We start from the raw sequence: 18,727 nt of genomic DNA, 5'->3' as shown, positions 1-18,727 counted from the left end.
AGTTACTCTACTCCTTACAAATTCATGAAAGGACTCTCACTGAGAGAGATCCTATGACTGTAAGGAAAGTGGGAAAGCCTTCATTTCTCTCAGAAGAGTTCAAAAACACAGGATAACACACACTGGAGTTGGACCTTATAAATGTAAGGTATATGGGAAAGGCTTTAGATACCCCAGTTCATTTCTTTTTTTTTTTGTTTTTTTTTTTTTTTTTTTTTTTTTTTTTTTTTTTTTTTTTTTTGTTTTTTTTTTTTCCCAGTTCATTTCAAAGTCATGAAAGGACTCCCACTGGAGAGAAACCCTATTAATGTAAACAATGTGGTAAAGCCTTCAGTTGGTCCAGTTCCTTTCAAATATGTGAAAGAACTCACACTGGAGAGAAACCATATGTATGTAAAGAATATGGGAAAGCCTTTATTTCTCTTGAAAATATTCAAAGACACATGATACTGTACGCTGGAGATGGGCCTTACAAATGTAAGGTAGTGGGAAAGCCTTTGACCTTCCCAGTTTATTTTATTTTATATTTTTTAAAAGATGACCAGTAAGGGGATCTTAACCCTTGACTTGGTGTTGTCAGCACCATGCTCACACAGTGAGCTAACCGGCCATCCATATATAGGGATCCGAACCCGTGACTTTCGTGTTATCAGCACCACACTCTCCCAAGTGAGCCACGAGCTGGCCCATTTTAAATGCATGAAAGGACTCACACTGGGGAGAAACCCTATGAATGTAAACAATGTGGTAAACCTCTCAGTTCTTCCATGTGCTTTCGAAGGCATGAAAAAACTCATACTGGATAAAAATGCTAAATGTAAGGAATGTGGAAAAGTCTTCAGTTGGCCCATATACTGACAAAAACATGTACAAATGCACACTGGATTGAAACCCCATTTGTTTAAAAAATACAGGAAAGTTTAAAGTTTAAAATTTAAAATTTTATCAACTACTTTAAAAGTCATGTGAAAATTCACACTGCAGTGAAATCCTACAAATGTCAGAAATATGGAAAGCCTGACAGAAATTAATTCATGTATAATGATCTAAAAAATTTATGACATCAATGAAATTTTATAAAAGTAATAAATACATTATGTTTATTACTGTGTAAAAAAAGATAATTTTAGTATGTAGCTAGAAGAAGCAAAGAGAAATCCCCTAGAGGCCAGAAACAAAGAGATCGCTAAGATCCACACGGATAAAGGTACAAAGTGACTCCACCAAGGAGCCAGAGGGAGGTCACAATTGCTAAAGGAAGGGGTCTTACTGCTCACATGGGGACAATGAGGTAGCAAAGGGCCTCGCAAGATGGGAAGCTGCCATGGAAATCCCTGCAACAAGCCAGTTCCCTGGGAAGGTTTCACTCTGATATAAGGAACCTAAAAAAATCTATCTTCAGAAGCTCCTGTTCCAGGATCTGAATAAAAAAAAAAGCATTTAGGTTTGTTGAGAAGGAGAAGAGAGAGAGAGACCCGAGTCAGGTGCCATTTCAGCCAAAAGCTTTATTCCACTAATGTGGAGGACAGACTGAACCAGATCAGTTCCCCTGAACTAAGGAAAGCAGGGGGTTTATAAGACTTTTAGGGAGCGTTCAGGGTAATGGACAATTTTTTTTTTTGAAGATGACCAGTAAGGGGATCCCAACCCCTGATCTGGTGCTGTCAGCACCATGCTCTCCCAAGTGAGCCAACCAGCCATCCCTATATAGGGATCTGAACCCGTGGCCTTGGTGTTAGCACCACACTCTCCCAAGTGAGCCATGGGCTGGCTCCTGTAACGGACAATTTTGAAATCAGTGGTATGCAAGGTGACACAGTCCTTGTGGTCAGATAACATCTGGTAGGTTAAGTCATAGGCTCCCGATTAGCCCTATCTCAGTATAAAGTATTCCAGCCCCAAGCCTGCTAGACACAGCCCACAAGACTTTCCTATGATGATAACGGTAATGTTTACCCCTTCCCAGGAGAGAAATTTCAGTTCCTGGAGCAGGAAAGGGAAAGGGGAAAGGGAGAAGGGGGAAAGTTGCTTAACCTGACTGTGCTGATGTTAAGCTAGCCATGAGGCTTAATAAGCACTTCCTATGAAATATCTTGACCTAAGTCTTTTGTGGCTGTGGCATCTGATCCAAGCTACCCTTATGATATAGGAGCCAAAAGCTGCTGTGGGACAGTGGCAGCCTGCTGTCCCCCACCCACAAGCTTATGGAAGCCTGCCTCCTGCACACACCACCCTTGCACATAGCACTCCTCTTTAGAGAGAGGCTAAGAGGGAAAGCAAGCCTGAACAACTGCAGAGAAGACCTGTGCGAGCTGCCTGTGTTAATCAGCCTAGTTTTTCATCTAGAAATATGAACGGACGGCATATTCCAGATATTCCAGAAAAACCAACAGCATAGAAGTCATGGATCGAGATGAATCAATGAAACAACTAACCAGGAGAAAACAAAGGCAATTAGGAAATAGAAGAGGACTTCTCAAGATGTTAGTATATAAAACAAGGAGAGGTTGTCATAAAAAGTAACAGAGAACAGTAAGTTCTTAGACGTAAAAAATATTATTGCTCCAGTGATCCAAATTAGAACAGAAACCCAGAGGACTTCAAGATGAATGTATTGGGAACATAGACGACCAATGTTTATGAAGCGGAATGATCTAGAGATAAGGTGAAGTCAAATTATATTTTGTCACATGCCAAAAAAAAGTCAATTGGTAACTCCAGGAAAATAAAAATCTATACAAGAGACTCATAGTCTAAAAAGAAGCAAACTTAAATGTGGCATGGTTTTGATCAGGTAAGAGCAGAGAAGGAAGAGAGAATCCATTTCACCTCAGTCCTGGGAATACCCGAGGCAGATGAGTCCGTTTCCAATCTGGCAGGTCTGATCTTCCATCGTGGTTTCATTAGAGATACTTGGCATGATGGATATGGTGGACTGGCCTTCGGTGTATTTCCACTTTCTTTCTAGTGTTCCTCTCTGTTCTGCAGAGGCTGAAGGCAAAACCTACATTTCCAGACTCCCTCCCAGCTGGAGTTCTATTTGTGACTTCTGTATGGCCACCGGATGTGCTTCACGGAAGGCACAAGGGACTGGAATGTGCATCTGCTGCTTTTTTTTTTTTTTTTTTTTGCTGACAAACATGGTTACAGAGGCACTGGGTTGTCTGTTCCATTGCTCATTTTTCTGCAGCAGGGCTATATGTTTTGGTTTATTTTACATTTTTAACAGCATAGATGTAATAAATGGATGACTCAAAAGGGAAAATATGACAGAAATCTTGGAAGAGGATGGAAGGAGAAGATAGCTACTGCCTCATTTCTGATAGTAATACTGTCTAAAGTTGATTAATGGAAAAACAGGGTAAATGTATATTTGCGGTTAGGAAGTAACCATTAGAAGAACTAAAAACAAAAGTTACTAAAATGGGCCAAATCTGAGAGAGAGACCATAAGCACATAATGAGGAGAAAGATTTTTGCTTTTAATTTTATACTTTCTGTACAAGTAAAATGTTTGTAACCACAACTATAGATTACTTATGTAAAATACATTAAAATTGTATAAATGATTAATAATAAATATATCCGTACCTGGAAAAAAAATAAAATTCTAGAGAATGTCTACAGTGACAAAAAATGGTTGCCTGGGTACGAGGGCTGGGCTAGGGGGAGGGAGATTACAAAGGGGCATGAGGAGACTTTGGGGCTGATGAATGTGTTTATTACGTGGACATGGTGATGGTTCATGGCCGTATATGCAAGTCAAAACTCATCAAGTTTTACAATTTATCTGATTATCATCTGTCAATAGTACCTCAATAAAGCTTTGAAAAAGAAAAGAAAAGAAAACAAAAACAGTCGTGAAGCAGATTCCGGACAGGAAGCTGCTGAAGAACCCAAGACCATACCAGCTCATGAGTGGTAGCCGCAGGGCCAGACCCTGTCTCCTGACTGCCAGCCTGGCTCCTCCACCTGCAGTCTGTGTACAGAAGTGCTGCTGCCTTAGATCACCATCTTCTAGAAGGTAGGACTGGGAAGAGCTGTGGGAGGGACTGGATCAGGAGGGCTGGGTAGGTGGGTGGGGTGTCTGGTCCCGGGCAGGTCTTGGTCAGGTGACTTGGGCTTCGCCCTGGGCACAGGGTGGGCAGCAGCGCTCTCTCTTCTTGTAATCCGCAGAGCAGGCGTGGCACACCAGGCCCCCGCAGAGCCTGGGGAGCAGAGACAGGGAAGCCTGGTGGCCTCCGCAGCTGGCTGGGGGAGCACCTGGCATGGGCTGGGAGTCATGGAGTTCCAACACCTTCAGGTCCACCTGGCTGTTTCCAGTCTCCCAGCAGAATGGCCCTTGTCTCAGGAGGTCTGCCCCATCCTAAAGGGTCTCCTGCTACCCGGGGACCCCTCCAGAGTTTCTAATTCCAAACGGCAGCTTCCCCTGGTGGTCACTTTCCTCTCTCCCACGGCCTGTCCTGCCACCACGAGGGCAGAGGAAGGAGACGGGAGCAGCTTCCTCTGTTTGGGACTCTCTTCCCAGACAGAAGCCCATGTCAGTCCATTCTCTGAAGCGCTACACAATCCCACCTTCCAGGACCCGCTCCTCATCTGACCCCTTTCCACTGTTCTTCACGATTCTGCTCAGTGCTGGAAGCCAGGCAGAGTCAATGAGTGGCTTTTCATGAATGTCCAGTGCCAGTGCCAGTGTCCCTCCCTCCCGGGGGCGGGAAGGGGGCTGTGGGCTGGGCGGTCCCGGAGGAAGGATTCTGGGCCCTTCTCATTACCTGCACGGATACCTCCGAGACAGTCGGCCAAAGATCTTGTGACAGCCGACACAGCACCCAGGGACCGTGCAAGAGAGATGCTGGAGCTTCTGCCACAGGTGGTCCTTCTCTCTGATGTGGGCGTGGAGGTGGAGAGAGAGACATACACACAGACAGGAAGACAGAAAGATGGAAATGACCCAGATGCAGAGCCAGAGAGGGACAGAAAGAGAAACATGAGGACAAAGAGGAAGACAGAGAAAGATGGATAGGGTGACAGGGCGAGTCACCAGAGATGCACAAAGGGACAGAAAGAGACAGAAACAAGGACAGAGAGGCAGAAAGACAGAGATACAGACAGAGACATAGGGACAAATATATAGAGATACGGATACACAGAGAAAGAAAGATGGGGTGGAGAGAGATAGACAGGGTGACAGAGGGAGTCACCAGAGATACACATCCAGATAAAAAGAGACGGAGAGACAGAGACAGAAACAGGGAAAGAGAGGCAGAAAGATGGAGATACAGAAATGGAGAGGGACACAGAGAGACAGTCACTTAGAGAGAGAGAAAGGAAGATAGAGAGCCAGAGAGGGAGACAGAGAGAGACACACAAAGAAATAGATAAATGCAGAGGGGGAGAGAAAGACACAGGTCAAGAGATGCAGAGACAGAGGAGACAGAGACAGAGAGGGACAGAGATACAGACAGAGAGGGAGAGACAAACAGAGAGAGAGATGGAGAGACAGAGAAAGAGACATTGGAGTTGAGCAAGACAAAGAGAATGAAGAGATAGTGAGAGAGACACGCATAGGAGCTGAATTAGTCTTTAGCCTTTTGGGAAGACGGATGGTGACACTCCCCCGTCCTCCTTCGCCCAGCCTGACCTTGACCCCTTATTTAACAGCCTGTGCACATCCCGCCTCCTCCCAGGAGTGCTCCCTGATCATGGAAGCCGCACGGGCTCTTGCTCCAGACTCATACAGCACATGATGCCTATTATCTCTTAGTTGGTACTTAGTACAAACTTTTCTAAAAGAACGTTTAGGAATAAGGGCTGTTTTACATTTTTTCACAAAATAATACATACATGTGGTTTAAAACTCAAATAGTACAAAAGGGCTTATATCAACAGGCAACAGACATCCTCCTAATTCTTTCCCATTCTCAGGACAAATTGTTTCTTATGTCGTTTAGCCTTTTCTCCATGGTGTTACTTCCATATTTAAGTAACATACTCAGATCCCTCCTTCTTGACTTATCAATAGAGAACATTTTCTACTGAGCTCCGTCCCTTGATATCAAAGGATTTAGCTCATGTATTACCAACCTCACTGACTTTTCCTCCTTCCTCCCAATGTGGTTTTATCCCTGTGTTTGGTTGCTCTGTGGGTTATCTTTGTAGTTTTGCAGAAAATCCTCACATGATTATTCTCATTCTATTAGCTTTAGGTCGTGTCTTGTGACTCCTTCTGTGACATGGTGAAGTCCTTCCCTTCAGCTCTCCTCCTTTCCCCACCTCCGAACTTGTCACCTTTTCCCACAGCATTCAATATGGTAGCCACTGGCCACATGTGACTATTAAAATTTAAATTAAAATTATTTAAAATTAAATAAAGCGAAAATTTCAGTTCCTCAGTCACACCAGCTCAATATTTAGAGTGCTCAGTCTCTCCATGTGCCTGGCAGCTGCCATATTGGACATCACAGATATAGAACATTTCCATCTCCATAGAACATTGTATTGGATTCTATTAATATTGTTAAGGTAGTGAGTGCCATTTATATTCTGTTTCTAGAATTATAATTGTCTCCTGTGCTTTGCCTTTAGGTAGATTCTAGCACTGAAACAAATCAATGAATATTATTTACATTATTAGGTAATATGTACAGTATACAAATTATTTTTAGGTAATATATACAATATACATGTTAGATAATATATACACTATACAAATTACTTTCCAAAGAGCTGAGATGTGTTCTACAACATTTTCCTTCTGGAAGGCTTTTGTTTTTCTAGGAATTTTTAATTGCCTTTCTTTGCTTCTTGCATTACTTGCCTTTAGCATATTATTTCTCCACAAATTCTTCATCATATTAGGTACAAGTGGTCTTCAAAAAGCTCATGAAATGATCTGTATTATCGTTCAATTCCATTTTTCCATGAACTTTTTGAAGAACCTTTACATTCTCTTGATTACCCTGTTCCCTAGAGACCTTCCTCCTGGACCCTGACGCTTCTGCCACCATCTAACCCGACAGTCCCTGGGCTTGCTGCCCACTTGCCATCTTGGGAGTTCCCTTTTCTTCTCTCCTAGGCTGGAGCTACTGTTTCCTGAATTCCACATCTTCTCCTTTCTTAGATTAGTTCTTTATTTTTCCGGAACACATCCTCAACTAACTTCCTAAGAAAGGCTGTGTAGGAGGTGAATTTCCTGAGACCTGTCTGTCTGAAAAATGTCTTTGCTCTATCACCTTCCCCACTGAATTCATTGCTTGGCTTGACACAAAATTCTAGGGAAAAAGTGAGCTTTTCTCAGAACTCAGAAAGTATGACACCATGGACTCTTGACACACTTTGGGTTCTACTTCTTTTATAGGTGACCTTTTCTCTATATTCTGTGTGTCTTTTACTGAAATTTCATAATGATGTATCTAAGTGTGGGTTTTGTTGTGTTTTTTATTTATTGTGCTGATCATAAAGTGAAATCTTTAATTCTGATGACCTCTGTCCATTAGAGCTGGGAAATTCTCTCATATTTTTATCTTTGTTATATTTTACAGGATAATCTCCTCCACCTTATTCTCTCCTTTTTTGGAACTTCTGTCAGTTGGAGAGGATATTGGAACTCCTGGACTGATTCTTTATGTCTCTAACTACTTCTCTTGTGACTTCCATCTCTCTGTGCTTTTTATTCTACTTTCTGAGAGACTACCTCACATTTCTCTTCTAATGCTTTTCGTGAATTAAAAAGAAATTCAGCAGTCATATTTTTAATTTCTAAGAATCGTTCACACCTTTGACTGTTGCTTTTCACAGCATCTTGTTTCATGGGAGATGAATCTTTTTTGTTTGTTTATCTCCATATCTACTCTTTTATGTTCTAGACTCTTCTCAAATGGCTGAGAATCCTTGGTTGCCATTTCTTGTTTAATGCTGGTTGGAGCTCTGAGTAGTGGTTTCTATTTGAGGCGGGAGGGGGAGACTGGGCAGGGAGCTACTTGCTACACCAGACCCCCAAATGACAGGACAAACTGGCCTTTTATCTGTGACATATAAATTCCTTTAGAGAAGGACCTTTTGATTATTTGCCTGAGAGACAGGCCCCGGCTGCTGGATATTCTGCAGGTGGGCAGGCAGGCAGAAGGCAGGGTTGCAGATTGCTCTTTCTAAGGACTTTATCCTCACCTCACTTCTGCCATCTGTGTTCCTGGGATCTCTGGGTCCTGAAGTTATAACTTGGACTCCACACTGTATACATTTCTCCATCTGTTTTACAGGTTCTGGACATTAGCTGAATGCTCTCATCTGTGGTGGGTTCCTATACCTTTCTCTCTAAATTTTATTCTTTTACAATCATTTTAGTGAGATCTCAGGATGGAGAATAGATGAGGTGAGGTCAGTCCACCACCGTCTTGGTGCAGAAGTCAACATCTGTGCCTTTTAAAAAAAAATTTTTTTTTTCTGCTTAAGGTCACATCTGCCATAAAGCTTCTGCCAGTGACATGCCATTATACAGTATGGGGTTCCCTACCCGAGGATGTTGTGATTAATTTCTTTAGCACCAGAAAAAAAAAATTGTTTGGAACCTCTGGAAGCTGGGACAGCTGACTCAGAGCAGGCCCAGGGGTCTGAGGAAGTCCCGTGGGCAGGCAGGTGTGGGACATGTAATTACCTCTTGGTTAACCCCTGTGTCCTTTTCCTCCTTGTCCCATTCTCAGCCCATGAGTCCCTTTCACTTCTCCAAATGTTAGTAGGTGTGTGTGTATGTGGGGGTAGGTTGGGGTGCAAGTGTGCTTTATTGTCAGAGGACTCTGTAATTTGTATGGTGTGTGTCCTTGGTGACCAAGTCAGCCTCTCTGATCCCTAATTTCCTCATCTGTAAAATGGGGATAGCAGCAGGAGGTGGCTAAAAGAAGGAAATGAGTTACCATATAGAAAGTTCTGGAATCCTGCTTGAGAGTAGTTAGTGGAGTAGAATGCTCCTGTCCTGGCCTCCACATCCCTTACCATGTCCCCTCTTCGGCCCGCCCCGCTGTCCCTGTCCTTACTGAATCAGTTCCAGCACCCGCCTCTTCATGGCCTGGACCAGGGCCTGCTGCCCTCCAAGCTCCTCCTCATACATGGCGTCCCTCCTCTCAGCCTCCTGTTGCTTCTGCTCCAGCTCTGCCTGCAGCCGGGCTCTCTCTTCCTGATACCTGCACACAGAAGGAAGCTGAGTTCTGAGTTCAGCATTTGTGACTGAGCTAGGAGGGGCCTCCGCCTGACAGGGAGCTCCCAGGGAGAAGCTGGTGGTGCCCCAGCAGCCGAAGTTCACACACACACACACACACACACACACACACACACACACCCCCACCACAATACACACACACACACACCACAATACACACACACACACACACACACACACATACACCACACACACACACACACCCCCACACACCACACAATACACAACACAATATATACATAATGCACATACCCAACACAATACACACACACAACACAATACACATACACACACACATATACACAAAACTACACACACCACACAACACACACACACACACCACACTCAAACAATACATACCACACACCACATACCACACCTATAATGCACACATACATAACAGATATACAATGTGGGCACACACACACCACACCACACACATAACACACACTCACCACATACAATACAACAGGAACAAACAGAACACACACACACCACACTCTCACACAACTCACACACAACACAACACACACACACACAACATGCATGTGTGTGCACACACACACAATGTGAACACCAAACTGACCCCTGTGTATGGTCTGACACCTGCAGGCTACTCCTCCCCAGCCATTCAGAGAAATGAAAACAGGGCTTAGCCTTGAATGCTCCTTTAGAGGGGATGAGCCAAATTTCTATTTTTTTCCCTTCTTTTCTCTCTCTCTCTCTCTCTCTCTTTTTTTAACATTTCCATTTCAAAATGTAACTTTCTTGAAAGGTTTTTCATGATCATGGCAGCTCTCTGGAGGGAAGGTGGATGCCTGGGGACCCCGGCTACATGGACTGTGCCCAGAAGGAAACTGTGCAAGGGGGAGAGAGCAGTATAGGATTTGAGGTGATTTTTTTGCTTTAAAATACTTAAAAAAGTCATGTTACATTGTCTTTTCAATTAAAAAAAGTAATATTAAAAACACGGCTTTCCTAAATTTCTGTTTCAGTTTTGGGCTTGCTCTTGCTCCTTAGCTCTATTCTCGCCTTTTCCTTTTGTCTTTAGTGGACACTGAGAGACACTGAAGTGCAGGAACAGCAAATACTGGCTGAGGGCAGTGTTGAGCCACTGGCTCCGGAGGCAGCTGCAGGGTGTGAACCTCACTCCTCTGCTGACGAGCTGATGTGGGGTGAATAGTGGATCCTCTGTGAGCCTCAGTTTCCTCATCTACAAAATGGGGGTTCTTACAGAACCTGTATAATTGTTGTTACAAGGAAGCACCCGGGGCACAGTAATTCTCAGTAAGTGTTAGCTACAGAGAGACTGTGTAACAGGCAACAAGATACACACACAGAGTAAAGAGGGAGACAGAGTAAAAGGGGTGGAGCAGTGTGGTGGGGGACGGGCACAGTGTGGATTGAAAAGAGGAAGGAGCATGCGTAGGAGACAGCAGAACAGGGCAAAGGTGAGTGTGGGAGGGAAGGAGGGGTACAGGGAGGCTGGTGAGGGAGGGAGCTGGCCAAGGGGGGTGGTGGGCGGCCCCTGTGGTCAGGAGCAACACCCCCGACGCCTCAGCATCCCAAAGCCTTGCCCAGCACAGGGCCTGGAGCACCGAGGTGCTCATGCGCCCTCTGGCTTGACCTTGATTGACAGCAGGAGCCAGGAAGCACCTCCGGGTGCCTGTGCTGCTGCCGCAGAGGTTACCTGCTGAGCTGCTCCTGAAGCACCTGCAGCTGCCCCTCCTGCTCCTTCAGCAGCTGCTCCTGGCGCTGGGCCCGCTCCTCGGCCTTCTGGAGCCCAAGTCTGAGGCCCTGAGAGGGGGGAGGAGGGGAGGGGAAGCTGAAGGAGGAGGACAGAGACCCCAGCCCCGCGGCTGACCTGACAGACATGCCCATGGGCCACATATCGTGCCCTTGGGTGGAGAGCAGGACGAGGGACAGCGCAGGGAGCTGGGATGCTTGGCTCTGTCCCTGGCCTTGCCGCCGGGGGAGCCTGGGGCTGCCATTTCTTCCTTCACTGAAGGGTGGAAGTTACAAAGTTCAAGAACCTGGAAGACCCTGGCAAGGGAGGAGGCTGAAGGAAGGCTCAGGAACAATCTTGGTGACCTCAGGGAGAAGCCTCTACAGGAGCCACTAGGTGGGGCCTGTGACAGTAGAATTAGGTATGGGGAGGAGACCTGCCATAATGAGGGAGTTGGAACTCGAGAACAAGTGACAGTTCCGAAGAACTGTTGGGAAGGATCTCAAACTCAACTGCCCACAGGGGCTGGCAGGAAGCACCGATGAGAAAGTGGGCTGAGTGACAGGTAATGGGGACAGGTGGGGACTGTGGGGAACTGAACAACTCATGGCTTCCAAAGGCATCCGCGAATAAGATTCCTGTGCCGGCCAATAACAATTGATCAGCGGCCTGGGACGGCCCCCAGGCTACCGCTGGAGACCCCATCTGTGGGCCAGCTCAGAGAGGGGAGGATAGACGGAGCTCAACTGCTCTCACCTTGACCACGTCCTGCAAGGGCACCTCTGCTTGCTCCTCCTTCCTGGCCTCACTGGTCACTCCAGTTTGCTCTTGTGGCTTCTCTGTGGTGGAGCCTTCCTTTGTTCCCAGGCCCCGAAGGACCCAGGCCTCCCCCAGAATGCTGGACACCCCCCACTCCTGCCTGCTCCCTGATGGTGCTTTCTCTGTCGTCCCTCTGGGGCTGGGGGCTAGCAGCCTCTGGACATGGCCCCCCCCTGCCTCCCCTTCCTGAGTGCCCTCTGTTATTCTCTGCACCTCTGCACCTGGCAGAGGCCCTGTACCCTCGGCCTCCGTCCCTATCGCCTCCTTCTGGGAACTCTTGTCCCCCTCCCTGTGTCTCTGACTGCTGGGTGATGAACTCTGCAGGAGGATCCCTGTCCTTGGGGCTTCCTCCTCCTGGTCTAGCTGAAGCCCCTCCCCCTTTGCTTCCCACATGCTCTGGAGGGACCCGCAGCTCCTGGAATCTTCTCTCCTCTTTCCCAAAATGTGGGGAAGATGTTTGTGTTCCTGGGACCCAGAGAGTCCAGCCATCCAAACTTCCCTGGGTTCCTCTTGAAGACAGCCGGCTTGACGGGTGTGTGGCTCCTGCAGCTGGACTCCCTTGGAGCCTCCAAATGCTGCTGATATCTGCAGAGAAACCCCAGAACCCGTCATCCCTCTCAGCACCAATTCATTAGCCTGGTGCGTGGGAGAGGCTGCGCCCTAATGCAAGGCGCTTGCTAAATCTGGATTCTTGGCCCCCCTCCTCCCACTGGAAATTTTGATTTATCAGACCTGAAAGCTGAATTCTGGCTCATCCCAGGTGATCTGAGGTACCAGCTTTGGTATGGTGAGGGAACAGCAGAGCCTCCCAATGCCCGGTCCTCCCCTGCCTCTAGCCAACGTCCCTCCTCCACCCGGGTCTCCTGTGTTGATCTGGTTCCCCCAAGTTCCTCGCACCTCTCTCCTTTGACCCTTCCTCCTGAACTTGACTTTATGTTTCAGTTTTCTCATCTGCACAATGGGAATTATAATGCCATGTTTATAGGGTTGTGATGAAAGCTCAGAGACCGACCCCCAGTTGAGAGGGACCTCTCTCAAGAAGCCTTCTCTGTGTGCCGTGTTCTCGGTCCATGTCTGTGTCACTACACTTAACATGTATGGCAATGTGTTCCTTTAGGGTCAGACTACCTGGACAGAACTTGAACTCCTTCAGGTCAGAAACTGAATCCTAATAGCATCTGCACCTGGAGCCTGGAGCTGGCAGGGGTGCATAACGTGCTTGTGGACTGATGCTAACCAGTGATGACCACAGCTGCCATGTCATGAGCATGTGGCCAGGAGCCTTGCTCTGGGCTGCACACGGGTTGTCTCACTTCATCCTCACAATCACACCACGAGGCAGGATAAGTAACTTGCCCAAGGTCCATGGGTTATTAAGGGGTGGAGCTGGGCTTCGAACAAGGCAATCTGGCTCTTTAGTTATGAACTGAGCTAGGCATGTGCAAATTGTCCAGTGCAGGGGACGTGGCAGATTCTGTCTCCCTTGTCTGTTTCCTGCAAGATTCCAGTCGCCCTCCTCAATACCTCCTCCTCCCTTGGGCCCTGCGGCTCCTGTGAATGGTGCTAGTGTTTGTTTTCTTTTTCTCCTGGGTATCCCTAGGAATATGAGCCCTCTCCTCCCCTGTGGCTCCCCAGTCCCTGGTCCACACATTGTCCTCTCTCTGTCTGTCCAGTTGGGTCAGGGCTCTGTATACACTCAGAGCGGGGAGCCCAGTTATTGCCCAACCTGGGGGTTTCAGCAAGATGGGGAAGAGGCAACTCAGAGTGAAGGTGGGGTAGAGGTACCTTCTTTGGGGAACCTTTGGTCTTTCTAGGTCTTCTGCCCTGGGTCTGGCTGGAGTTGGAACAGCGTGATCTGAAAGTGAAAGAGGCAGGGAACCCTAGGCCTTTCTTTAGTGGTGAACTTGGTCCTCAGATGGAGGATACCCTATCTCTCAAACCACCACTTAATCCTACCATGCTTCCTGCATTCCCCCCTCTTCCTTCATGCATCCCACTCTCCATTCCTCCATATATTCCATCCTAGTATTCCACCCTCCGTTCATCCTTTCAACCCTCCAACAAATCCTTAGGGAGTGTGTATTCTATACAGCATGATGGGATAGCATGACGATACACAGGGAAAAGGGAAGGCTAGGGAGTGGAGGATCAGGCATCAGTGAGCAAGAAGGGAAGGAGAAGCGGATGGAGGCTGAGAGCCTGGGGCTTGCTTGGGGTGCATGTGGTAATGGGAGAGGCATTGAAGAGAGTCTCCCTCCACACTGCACCCACTCACTCTGAGAACATGGGCCAGGCCCCATCCAGATCTGGCTGCTGCAGGTCCAAGTCAAAGGCCACCCCATTGAGAGTGTAGAGAGAGTCCAGAATGTCTTCTCGGAGGTCAGGACACAACAGCGGGCTCCGGGGGCCATACCATTCCCTGTATTTACCATGATCAACACCCTTAAACTTTTACCCTATTGCTATTATCACCTCTGATCCCAGAGTTCTGCCTTCACTATACACCATAATGGGACTGTTCCCCATTGGTGGCCCTTTGGGAGCAGAGGCCCAAGCACCATTATGCTAGCAGGACTCCTGGGTTTTACCCTCCCTTCTCCTCTTACTTCCCTGACTATTCCTTTCTGACTCTCATTTTAATTGTCCTTGATGTTAAATCATCCATCTGGAGTAAGGAAGGCACTTTCACGAGGGAGGGAAAGTGGTCTTAGGCAGTATTTGTAGGACAATATACAGGCACCCCCACCTGGTGAGCTGTGGGTTCAGGAGGCAGAGCTGCAGGGACTCAGCCAGCTGTCTGTGGACCAGGCAGAAGCGGATGAAGGCACGGCCTTTTCCCAAGGGCGTCTTCAACTGCAGAGGTACAGGGGACAAAAAAGGGAGGATGGTATTAGGACTGTGGGAGCTCAGCCACCACAGCAGGGACTACATGAAAGTAGCCTCGGATGGGCCCTATCCCCTTCCCCACCCCCAGCAGCCATTCCCATCAAGGCCTGGTGGTGGGGCCTGCCATGCTTTTCAGGTCAGCCTTCCTACCACCTGACCCTGGATACCTTGTCCTGTGAGCGGATGAAGCAGGTCAGCTCTGTGTCACCCCGCTGCTGTTGCCGCAGGGCAGTGCAGAGGAAGTCCCAGTAATCCTTCTGAGGCCCCAGGAAGCTCTTCTGCTCTTTCTGGTCAAACTGGAAGCAAGATGAGGGAAAGGAAAGTATAGCAGTGCTTCCTCCTAGACTGCATGTCACCTTCCAGCACTCTGAGCAGGCATGCAGTAGAGAAAAGGGTTTGTGCAGACAGACTTCAGGTCCTAGGCTTCAGGTCCTAGCTGTGCCCTTACTGGCTATGCGACCAGGAGCAAGCTGCTTGACCTCTGTGAGCCTCAGTGTTCTCCTTCATTCATGTGGGAACATTAGCTGAGCAGTTAATATGTGCCAGGCCCTGTTCTAAGCTCTGGGGATACAGCAATGAACACACTGACCTAATAAAAACTCATATCTTGGTAGGGGAGGTAGCCAATGACCAGGCCAAATGTGTAAAACATACATACAACATGTTAGATAGTGATGATTGCTCTGGAGATGAAGTAAAGCAGGGAAAGAGAATAGAAAGAGTGGTGTGTGTGTGCATGTATGCATGCATGCATGTGTACGTGTTGAAAATTAGATTGAGGTGGCCAGAAAAAGCCTCCAGATCTGAAGGAGGTGAGAAAGTGTGCCATGCAAATTTCTGGGGGGCAGCATTCCAGGCAGAGGGACTATCAAGTGCAAAGGCCCTGAGGCAGGAGCAAGCCTGTTGTGCCCAAGGCACATCCAGGCAGCCAGTGCAGCTGGAGTACAGCAGAGGAGTGGCAGACTGGCAAAAGGTGAAGCCAAAGGAGGAGAAAGGATATTTCTGTATGTGGGGAAGGGTGCCAAGCCCCTCAGAGGATTAAATAATGTAGAACAGGCTGAAGGCAGCCCCTCCACCCAGAAGCAGGCAAGAGAGCAATGCCCAGGGACCCAGGTAGGAGCTGAGGCAGCCCCTCCTCCCAGAAGCAGGCAGGAGAGCAATGCCTGGGGTCCTAGGCAGGAGCTGAGGGCAGCCCCCCACCTTCTGGAAGCACGTACGAGAGCACACTGAAAGCTCTACTTCAGTGTGGGTGGTCCACCACAGCCACAACCACAGCCACGGCTGCCACAAAAGTGGCTCTATGCCACAGTAGTAGACAGAGCCACCATGCAGGCAACCTGCCAGACACTCAACTGCATCGACACAAGGAGAGTCAACAGTGAAGACCATAAAAAGAAGAGGATCTCTCTCTACTCAAAGCCCACTCCAAAGTAATAGAAAAAACAACTGTTCTACCAGATGGCCAGACACCAATGTAATGATACTAGAAATATGAAAACCCAAGCAAATATTACACTACCAAAAAAAAAATACAGTAATTCTCAAATGCCAGACCTAGTAAAAGCAGGAAACCCTTGAAATGACTGAAAAAGGAATTCCAAGGAACAATCTTAAGGAAACTCATCGAGATATGAGAAGACTCAGACAACATAAGGAAACAAGGAAAAAAAAATCCAAGATATGAAGGAACACATTTACAAAGAGATTAATACCTTAAAAAAGAATGTAGCAGAACTCATGGAACTGAAAAATTCACTCAATGAAATAAAAAACACAACTGATAAGCAGCAGGCTAGAACAAGTAGACAAAAGAACTTCTGACCTTGAAGATGGTCTTTTCAAAATAACTCAGGTAGATAAAAAAAGGAAAAAAGAATTTTAAAAAATGGAGGAAATCTAGAAGAGCTAGAAGACAAACTTAAGTGCATTAACACTCAAATCACAGTTGTTCCAGAAGGGGAGGAGAAAGGAAAAGGCATGGAAAACCTACTCAGTGAAATAATAATGGAAAACTTTCCAGGTATAGGAAGAGACATGGACCTTCAGATTCAGGAGGCACAAAGATCTCCAAATAGATTTAATCCAAAAGATCCTCACCAAGACCATTATACTCAAACTGGCAAAGCTCAAAGACAAAGAGAAAATCTTAAAAGAAGCAAGAGAAAGGTGTCAACTCACCTATAAGGGAGCCCCTGTCAGACTAACAGCAGAATTCTCAACAGAAACTCTATTGGCCAGAAGAAAATGGGATGGTATATTCAAAATACTAAAAGAAAAATACTCCCAGCCAAGAGTACTATACCCAGCAAGGCTATCCTTCAGAAACGAGGGAAAAATAGTGTATTTTGCAGACAAACATAAGCTGCAGGAGTTCACCACCACAAAACCAGCCCTAAATCCCCAAGGAAGTCCTGCATCTGAAATCCAAAAAACGATAATTACTACCACGAATACAGAAGAAAGAATAAAACCCACCAGTAGAACAAAAATGTAAATGAGAAAGAAAGAAACTAAATCTTAACACTGTAATGACAATGTAATAAAAAACCGTAATGACAATGTAATAATGCCTGCTTTATTTCTGATTTTAGTAATTTTGGTCTTCCCCCTATTTTTCTTGCTTAGTATAGATAAAGGTTTGCAAATTTTGATCTTTTTAAAGAATCAACTTTTGGTTTTCTTGATTTTCTCTACTGTTTTTTAATTCTCTATTTCATATATTTCTGCTGTAATCTTTGTTGTTTCCTACTTATATTTGATTCTGGTTTAGTTTGCTCTTTTTCCCTTTCTTAAGGTAGAAGTTTACATTACTGATTTGAGATTTTTCTTATTTTTAATATAGGTGTTTATAAGTATAAATTTTCCTCTAAGCACTGCATGAGCCCTGCATCCTATAAATTTTGATACGTTGCACTTTGATCTTTATCTCAAAGTACTCTCTAATTTCCCTGTGATTTTTCTTTTTACTCTTTGTTCAATTAGGAGAGTGTTGTATAATTTCCACACATTTGTGAATTTTCTAAATTTCTTTCTGTTACTGTGGTCAGAGAACATATTTTCTATGATCTTAGTCTTTCTAAATGTATTAAGACTTGTTTTGTGGCCAAAAATTAAAAAAATTGAAAAAAATTTGAGGCAAATAAAGGGCTTAGCATGGCACATAGTAAGTGCTGAAGAATCTTAGTGATAGTTATGTTTGGGGCTCTAAGCAGCAGCAAGAAGGGCCAGTCCTAGGACATGCATGACTTTTGAAGCTTTGGTTTGTAGAGCAGGGTGGCTGCCCTGAACCCCTGGTCCCACCCCACCTCAGCTTTGTCCCACCTCCTTTTGCAGGCTACAATGACAGCCTCCAAGAGTGAGTTTAGATGTCAGGAGGGACTTGCTGATGCTAAGGGAGATGAGACAGTGCATAGTAACAAAGGAAGGCAGTGGCTCTTTCTCAGTATCTGGGCAAGCCTCCTGGTGATCTGGGCCTGTGGAGAGGGTTGGGGAGTGGAGGAGAGGGCCCACCTGCAGCAGCAGCTCCAGGCAGCTGCAGAATCTGTGCAGCTCGGCACTGGCATCTGTCACCGGCCCTTGCCCATCGCCATAGCCCTGGAAGATGGCAGAGATGGCAGCTGTGGGGAGGATGGCAGATATCAGACATCAGACATCATGGAGGGAGGCCTCTGAGGGAGAGGCTCCCAGGGCCCTCACTTCTCCTGCACCTCAGTTGCAGGAGATCTCTCAGGACACACTCACTTTTCAGGTCCCTGGTGACTTTGAGGATAGCCCCCTCTTCTGCCATGGGTACTTGAGAATGATGTGATTCCTTGTGGTTTGGAAAGGCAGCCCAGGAAAGACACTCTGGGCTCAGCTGTCCGTCTGTCTCCTTAAGCAAAGGAGGAATCAGTGCCTAGAGAGGGAAGGCGACTTGTCTAGGGTCACATGGTGAGTCAACTAGTGGGGTGAACCAGCTCTTTCTTGTAGGCCAGTGTGCAAAGATGCCAGGCACTGTGCTCATAGCTTGACATCCTTGTCTCCTTCCGTCCCCACAATAACCCCAGCAGGTAATTAAGTCCATTTCACACAAGGTGAACCTGGGGC

At 46.6% G+C, this 18,727-nt stretch overlaps 1 protein-coding gene across 1 annotated transcript; it reads right to left on the bottom strand.

Moving 5' to 3' along the window:
- Positions 1-4,107: 4,107 nt before the first annotated feature.
- Positions 4,108-18,428, bottom strand: RUFY4 (RUN and FYVE domain containing 4). The gene is made up of 11 exons (XM_063079076.1): positions 18,383-18,428; positions 18,152-18,258; positions 14,809-14,937; positions 14,502-14,608; positions 14,031-14,174; positions 13,541-13,610; positions 11,693-12,340; positions 10,901-11,007; positions 9,029-9,175; positions 4,772-4,882; positions 4,108-4,207 (listed from the first exon to the last, which is right to left on the bottom strand). The coding sequence occupies exons 1-11, from the start codon at positions 18,426-18,428 to the stop codon at positions 4,108-4,110; spliced, it is 1,716 nt and encodes a 571-aa protein (XP_062935146.1).
- Between the last annotated feature and the right edge of the window lie 299 nt (positions 18,429-18,727).

Source organism: Cynocephalus volans, chromosome 1 (genome assembly GCF_027409185.1).
Source record: "Cynocephalus volans isolate mCynVol1 chromosome 1, mCynVol1.pri, whole genome shotgun sequence".
NCBI lineage: Eukaryota > Metazoa > Chordata > Mammalia > Dermoptera > Cynocephalidae > Cynocephalus > Cynocephalus volans.
Note: the sequence above shows the minus strand (reverse complement) of the source record. Positions and strands in the feature narration are given on the sequence as shown.